At 44.6% G+C, this 8748-nt stretch overlaps 1 protein-coding gene across 1 annotated transcript in view; it reads left to right on the plus strand.

The window, feature by feature from the left end:
* Window positions 1-1461: 1461 nt before the first annotated feature.
* T265_10453 (hypothetical protein) overlaps window positions 1462-8748 on the plus strand; it is a gene marked incomplete at both ends in the record, with an annotated part of 28270 nt that continues 20983 nt past the window's right edge. Inside the window, 2 exons of the mRNA XM_009176828.1 lie at window positions 1462-1568; window positions 7545-7844. Coding sequence (XP_009175092.1) covers window positions 1506-1568; window positions 7545-7844 — 363 coding nt within the window. The remainder of the gene's footprint in view (window positions 1569-7544; window positions 7845-8748) is intronic.

Below are 8748 nucleotides of genomic sequence, written 5' to 3' on the forward strand. Positions count from 1 at the left end.
CTGGCTTCAGATAACTTGGCGTAAGTCACCTAGACTTCGTTTCAACACCACCAAAAGCTCTATCTTGCCAGTTACGTTGGCGAGACGGCTTTTAGAAAAAGACTCCCACATGATCTTTCTGGACTCCATCATGCACCCGTCCAATAGAGACGTCGTAGCTTACCTGATCACCGGATCAGAGGAACGGATCAACATCTCCTGCCGCGGAAGAATTTGGGGTAGAGAGCGTCGGGCACTCATTCAAAGAGGAAAAGGCGACGTCGAATTTCCTCCGGGCTGACACATCCGTTGTCTGAATTTTCCAAAGCTTTCGAAACAGATGCCAGTAAACCGGTGATACTACTGATGGGGAGGCATGCGAGTAGCATGTTTTCTCCTTGTAAATTCGCCTTGCGTCTCTTTAAAAGGGGGATTTGTTGCGGAGTTTGTGGATTCTCCTTGTGGCACTTGTTTGGATTTGAGCAATGATTTGAGTCAGTGAATATCCAGGAATGTTCAAGAAGACGCGTTCAAGAGAAGATGGATGTTCGGTTTTTGTAAATAAGATGCAAATGAGAGTTTTGCTTCCCTGTCCAATAAACTGCAACTGGTCAGTTGGCATTTTCCAACAAATAACTCCGCAGCGAGGGCCTTCTTCCATTCACCAGTACTTCATTAGGTATCCCGAACAAGATGGAACATTTGAACCGGTCTTACCGACTGAGAATTGAGGACTTGGCCCCCTCATAATATTTTGGAACGCATAGCACCCCTAACGTTGAGGTACCTGGCGCAGACGAAGGGGTTAAGCGAGTTGGAAAATCCTATAATCTGGTCATTATAATAACCTATACATTTAAAATACCACCACCATCTTACATTTGATGGACATCCATTTCGTCCAAGTATGTGGTGGTCCGCTACGGTGGAGAACAGACAGGAATATTTTGGCTCAAGAATATAGGTAGGCGCACCGCAGAATTGGAGTACAGTCTGATACTCTAACGAGAATTTCCACACGCAGATTATACTGAAGTGGAAAATTCTACTAAATGACACGCATTATCTCTATGAATAGACTGAACCGCGAAGGAACTTGTTCGCAACCTTACACGAGAAAAAGCACCAATTTCGAGCGCACCGCAACACTTCCAGTTCAAGCAAGTTCGTGCTTCCCGTCCACCACTAAAGTGGGCACTTTTTTGCCAGTTACCTCTACTGACGTTCACGCATCACTGGGCACTACGTATACTCATAGAACCACGTTCGCTACCCAGGAGGTATTTATGCGCTTGTATTTAAGTACACATACCGTTTGCCCTGATCCTCTCCCTTACATTGCCACAGACGGTGGGACCCACATCATCCTTCTTCTTCAGCTCCAGACGTGAAACCTCACAGTATGAGTCCACGAAATTTAGGCATTCTCACCCATACACTTATCGCCCCCCACTAAACCAACCATAAAAAACTAAGCGCCTCTTTTGAAATTCTGCGGAAATCCAGAAATGGTTTAATCGGGTGGCATGACTGAAGCGACTGCTCAAGGTGCTGCTCGTGGATCATTGCAGAATGAAGGAGATTCATCTGTGAGTTCGAAGATACTCGCTACGTAGAAGATTGCTGCCACTGATTCAATGAAGGTCGTCTAATTTTCAAAACCCAGTTGATTGTTCCAAAATTATTATTCACTTTGCGAGAGAGGTTCTAGATAAGTTATTCCTGTCGGGCAGAATAACGCGTTGCCTTCGACCCCTGCTTCGGTATTTGCTGTCCAGCCACATCACAGGTCTCCACATCGTGTCTCGGGCCCTACGTCGACCTCTGAAAACCCGCCGTCATAGGTTTCAAGCATGGTCCTCAAAGACCTTAACTCATGCTTGCCGTGTACAACAGACCACTCCCTAAACATGGAGCGCCAGTAGTTTCTTCCAGCACTTGGGAGAATGAAAAGACATGGAACTGCTGGAGTGGCTGGCCGCCCCATGTCGACGCCTAACAACTGTGAGATCATCTACGATTCTTCACTACCGAGTTCATGAAGACTTGATTGAAGACCGTAGGTGGGATAAGTGTGCTCCACTGGGACCGTTTCATCTATTCTTGCGCGCATATACACTGTCATAAACTTAAAGTTGCATCTTTTAATCGTCAAGATTTGCCATCAAAACTTAGGATTCAATACTCGGCCGCTTTCAAATCGAAAAGGCACCTCACGGCTTTCAGCGTGAAAAACAATTCATAAAGTCCACACATCTACCAGGATGATAGATAAGGTGGGGCAAGTTGGCTCACTGGTTAGAACGTAAATTTAAAGAACGCAAAATTAAAGGTCCGTGGTTCGAACCCGACCTCTGACTCTTGACTTTCCCTGTTTGGGCTTGGGCAACCCCGCAGCATCCCATCCCTCGTTCTTTCTTCGGGTGGCATGGCAGCTAGGCACCGAGAGGGTGTTACATCTACCAGGATACAGGGTGTGACGGAGATTACAGGTTACTACTCTCTTAGTGGATTTATTACAGATTGAACATACCTATGGTTCAATCTGGCTCCAAATCCGAGAACTTGTCATCGGTAAGTGATAGAGGATAATTCTATGAATTCCTTGGCTTCCCTCAGTCTACTGCCCTAAGTGAGTAGCGTTTGCCGGGCTTTTGGGTTATGCCGAATATTCTCGCACTTCAATCACTTCACAGCGGTTGTGTAAGATGATTAATCGATTCCAAAAATACCTCACTTGAACGCTGTCCAGATGCGGCGATCGATTTTCAGGCATTCACAGATCTCTATCCTGTGTTGGTCCCATTGAAGGACCTTAGTATCATCACCGTACTCAGTGTACTTGATTGAGGGAAACCTTTCGATATTATGGACAAATGGGAAGTCTTAATCAGGACCTCAGAGACTTCTATTGGTGCTCGCCATAAACTCGTACGTTTATGTTCGAGGCTTTCAGAAGTGACAAAATGGTTGGAATATTTCACCACAAACTCTGATGATAAGCTGGTTCGAATTTGAGGTTTTGTTAGGGGAAATCCGCTCGAGATACCTCAGTGGTTAAGGTATGAACCGGTAGGTCCATGTTTCGAAACCAGCCTTGGTATTAGCAATGTTGTGGAACTTAGGTAGCTCGGGCGCGCTGTTTGTTGGTCTGTTTATCGACTTACTCAACCTTGCACTGACGATGTTACCTCGATTGGCGATGAAACGTTTGCAATCCAACTGCCAAGCTCGGCGAACAGACCAACAACCAACCGGCCTTGGCATCTCGATTACTCCTGTCTAGACTTGGGCAACGTGACAGCATCTCAGTCCTCGTACTCATGGCAGCTGTACACCACAATGACGTTACAGCTGAACGAATATTATTATTATTATTATTATTATTATTTGGGGGAAATGGCTGGTATTGGTTGTTGGTTGCCGTGCGGGGCTAGCTACCTCAACTTCCCAAATCATCGGTGAACTAAACTGTGTCATCTATAGCCACTGTATGACAAGTACGTGGTTCCTACAGCTGATGGTGATAATGATGATCAGTTTGTTGATATATCTTTCATGGAGAGAACATGTTCTGACCCAGGGCGAAACAATTTAGTTCTCATGGATCTGTCATTCTGTAACTGATCAGTCCAATGTTTATTCCCGCCTTCTTTCTTAAGACAAGGTGTTTCCTTTTACGGGCTGATTCTACGGTGGACTTCGTTTCTTTCAAGACGGGTTGCTACAGGTTACTTTGGCCGGTACCTAATCCTGATTGTCGATAGAACGGTGGTGATCGTACATCTTGTATGCTGTTTTGTTGTCAGAAAGCAGGAAATTGAGCCGACTTGTGTGCACTGCCGTTGTCAGAAACAGTATCTGGAACTCCAAAGTTGCTAAATACACGTTGTAGTTTTGAAGTGGTAGCACAAGCAGTAAAATGGTTCATGTTGTACACTTCTGGCCATTTGCTATAAGCATAAAGTTGCTACACGTTGTAGTTTTGAAGTGGTAGCACAAGCAGTAAAATGGTTCATGTTGTACACTTCTGGCCATTTGCTATAAGCATGTACTAGGATTAGATATTGTTGACGGTTGATTGGTCCCGAAAAATCAACATGAAGTCGTGACCATGGAGTTTCTGGAACAGGCTATGAACATAATTCTGTCTTCCGGAGAGATCTTGTAGACAGTTGGCATCTTGAGCACTTGCGTACAAGTTCTAACTGCTTAACCATGTTCAGCCAGTTGACATAACTACGTGTTAGCGCCTTCATGCGGTTGATGCCGCGATGTCCAAAATGAAATTGTATAAGGACATCACTCTATAAGTCCGGGGGCACAATTACCCCTTTCGCGAAGATTAAGCAACCATCGACCTGGGGAAGTAGAGTCAGTGTTGGTAGAACGGTCGAAGTTGTTTATTGGAACATACTGGAGACCAGTGTGCGCGGTGAAAGTACATAGTGGACCAGTGGCGCCGCGAACCATGGCAGTGGCAGTTGGAAGTATACGGACTGTAGTAGCAAGCATCGCGTTAGTTTCTGGCTCCACTGTTATTGAGGCAACAACCGTGATGTATATCAATTGTCAAAAGTCCTTTGGATACATCGGAGACTTCTATTTGGAGGCAAACATCAGCGAGATCAGGCTTTGCGAAACATTTGCCACCACTGAGCTTCGCGAACAGATCTTCTGGTATCGGCAATAGATATTGGTAAGAGTTCAACACGATGTTTAATCCAGTGGATTAAACGGGGCGAGATGGCTCAAGTGGTCAGAGTGCGAATTTACCGACCGGAAGGTCCATGGTTCGAACCCGACCTGTGTCACTCGACTTCCCCTGTCTAGGCTTGGGCAACCTGGCAGTATCCCAGCCCTCGTGCTTCCTTCGAGTGGCATGGCAGCTAGGCACCGAGAGGGTGTTACAGCTGAACGCAATGGAATAATCAGCACATTTGTACGCCCTGCCATATGCTTTTTTGACGACAACTATAGGAGCTGCTTATGATGAATAGTTTACTACCGGATAACTCCGGACTGCTGGAGACGAACGATTCCATTCTCCACGGTCGCAAGAGTGGCAACTGATACGGGACGCTTCGTCCGAAAATCGGTCTAGCATCGGGTTGGCGTTTGAGGCTCGCCTTGTTTTTTGGTACAGCATCCAAGGCCATCTTAGGTGACCTCGTCTTGAGTGTGTTAGTAAAGTGCTATGCTATGTCTGAGGGAGATGAAAATTTTAAAGCACTTCTCACAGGTCGTCCACCTATAGTGCCCTTTCGGTGTCTAACTGCCATGCCACCAGAAGGAAGCACGGGGTATGGGATACTGCCAGGTTGTCCAAGCCTAGACAGGATAAATTTCATGTAACTGGTTCGTTTCAATACCGTGATACTAGTGAAATCAGTTGGTCGTAATGTCTACTGTAACATTGCGGTATCGTTTTGAGATTACGGAAACTCCGAGGAAGGTGTACTGGAAACAAAGCTGAACCTCTTTGTGATATGGATTCAAATGGACCAGAATGTAATAAGAGTAAGCAGTCCATTAGTATGTCAATAAATGGCAGAAATACAGATAACAAGGTTTCAGTCTACAAGGTAGATTGTTAGCGAAATGAATTTATTCGTTTGAAGGCACTTACGCCAACCGTTCATCTTCGACCTTGTTAGTGTTTTTTCTTAACCTCCCTATGACACCTCGGATTTCGAAAAGCTGTCGGGGCATTTACCCACAGATTTTGAGCATGCAGATGATCTTGCTTTCCGTGATGCGTGTCCTCTGGAAATGCAAGCCATTTCAAATCACCTGCATAATTGTGTTGCATGGTTCGATATGCGCAGAACGCCCTAAGGCTTTAGTGTTCCTACGAAGTTGGGTAGAATAAAACCCAAGCGTCCTGTTTGCAAACCAGACAATTGGCGGAGTAGATAAATTTGTTTATTGTATAGGTCCCTGCGGACTGGCTGGAGATGAAATCATTCGTCAGATCAAAAAGACCAGAGTATTTTTGCCAAACTTTGAGGCCTACGGTACCCGCGTGATGCCAGCTCGTCTGTCAATAGTGGTGCGATCCACAGTGCTTTGTCGATCAGAGACTCGGCGTTTACACTTCTACACATATTTCTCAGTGTTCAAGTATGGACGCCAGATGTAGTAGTGCACTATACCTGGAAGGTTAGATTGGCTCCAACGGTAAAGTAACAGGTGAGACCGAAATATAAATATCGAACACTATAATACGTTTGCTTTTGCGGTACTTTTGACATCAAAAAAAAACGGTAAAGTAACAGGTGAGACCGAAATATAAATATCGAATACTATAATACGTTTGCTCTCATCTGCGTACTTTTGACATCAAAAAAAAACAAACCATTGAGTCTCAAGGGTCATCATCACCAGACTACACAGCGGGCTTTTGTACGACTGCGATTGTCCTAAGTGGCGTGAAAAAAGTCTTACAGCGTGCCACTTTTCATCCGGTTGACCGACAATTGCCTCGTCTCACGCATATCTTGAGGTAGTTGAGGTCGGTATTATTGGGCTAATAAGGTTTTCTGGAGGTAATGAATACTTGATTCGAACGGAAGGCGAGTTCACACATGTGACCACCCAACGATATGGTCAGAATCAGGAGGCGTACCCGGAACGTGCGACAGACTTTAATTAAATTCTCGAACATTCGAGTCACTCACCAACACAATGATATCTGAGTTTGTCGCCACCTACATCAAATTTGACGAATTTCGATAGGACTTATCATTCTTAGCTCCGGGCTTCGTTTGTCGGAGAGTATGCTAGTGCGACAAACGAAAAAAGATGGCTTAGGTCGTTATAACTTAATTGAACTGATAATTCCATCGCCAATTGAACCTCTGGCGAAATTCGTCCGTGCAGAATGAGTAATTGGTGTGCCGAATTCCCGCACCTCACGTACAATTCCTTATAACGAATGTCTGCATACTGTAAGAACTCCGTAGGCAGCGTATGACTGAATATGTGATCCCAACCAAAACTTTGTTTTTCATCTTTTCGTGGTCACTGTTTCCTCCTGTCATGTTGCGTCTGCACTATTTATTTCTCCTTATAAAATTACGTGATTCACCCCTCATCACCACATTCGGGGTGATCAAGTATAAGCTAGTTGGTCATCGAACACGGAGGCAAAAGAATGGAGACCATTCTTTAGACTTTCGTTTTTGCTGCATTTGTTCCTGCAAGCTGCCTTTCCAAACCCGAGGTATATTTCGTATCCCAAACAACGTGTTGTGCACTCCTGTTATTCACAATAAGAAAGATTCAACGTTTGGTTTTCAGTGTATAATCCGCGGTAATTTGGTCGTCGGTAACCTAAATCTTTCCATTTTACATAAACCAACATCTTGATACCCTTAAACTAATGCATGGTTAGTTCGCCTTGAAATAGCTACCCATGTATTCTTCTGTTTTCTTTTCAGATCGCCGTTGTCTTTGGTATTGTAGGTTCCCTCTTGTTCTCATATTTTGTTATAGTTTTCCGATCTTGTAACTTTATTTTCAACCTCATTTGTCCTGATTTCCTGTATTTCCTTACTCTTTAGCTCCTAAGTAACGAACCACCTGGACAGAACGAAGAGTATGAAGGTGCGAACTCTGGACAGGCTGACCATACGCAACAGTCTTCGACCTCCACCGCTGCCACGACTACTACCGCTGACGCATCCAATGAATCACCTCCACGTCAGACTAGGCAACAGCTTCCTCGCACCAACCCGGTTACAGATATGTTTAATGCCAGAATTCAGCTATCTGAAGCCTTCTTTCGGAGGGTGGCAATGGGCTATGCGCGTCTTTTCCCTCTCACAGCCAGACGTATAATAGAATTCGGCTTTTTGGTCCAGGTAAGAGTTCATGTGCAGTTCGGGCATTGCTCAATGTAAAAGCTCATATCTGGAGCTCAAGGTTATCTATTGTGTAAGGCGCAATCACCCGATACCTAGGTCTGTTTTACATTCTCTTCGACTGCCATCTAGCCTTTGGCAACTTGACAGGACTATTTCCCTTAGGTTGTTAGGTGGCTCCACTCCGAAGGGTTATCACAGTAGTGCGGTTGATAAATTTTTTTTATCGTATGTGGTTACTGTGTTTAAGTGAACAATTGTATTGGATAAAGACTAGTTGCTTTTGTGGTGTTTCTGGTTGGCGAGCCAATTTTTGTGTGCCAAATTGTCCCATCAGAAGGGAGCACTTCCAGACGGTATCATTACCCTGCCTAATTTCCGTAGTCCCTGTGAGAGAGTTGTCGGACAGAAGCTTCAATGGTAAGCCTACGGTGATTACCACAGGTGTACCCAAATGCGGCGTTTACTTTATTGTGGAAATTTCGTTGTGGATACTTATGTCAGATACGTAATAACAAGGTGTAGGGCATATAACTTGAGACCCACCTGTCTAACAGGGCTTTTGACCCTAAAATGCGCTAATATGCCGTAATAATTTTCCGTAAATTAATGGTAACGTTGTTCCCCATCGACCATTCACAAGTTTGTTTTCCCTGTGGAATTCCAGGATTATTCAATCTGCATAAAAAACTTCATCTGTCATGTCTCTGCAGCTGTCACACGATGAGATCCGTAGCTGAGAAATGACGATCAATATAACTGAGTAACAATTTACTTCAGTGTCAAATGTCATCATCATCATCATCAAGTGGAATTCCTATTCAATCTGCATAAAAAACTTCATCTGTCATGTCTCTGCAACTGTCACACGATGAGATCCGTAGCTGAGAAATGACGAGACGAT

This window comes from Opisthorchis viverrini (genome assembly GCF_000715545.1).
Source record: "Opisthorchis viverrini unplaced genomic scaffold opera_v5_367, whole genome shotgun sequence".
NCBI classification, from domain to species: Eukaryota; Metazoa; Platyhelminthes; class Trematoda; order Opisthorchiida; family Opisthorchiidae; genus Opisthorchis; species Opisthorchis viverrini.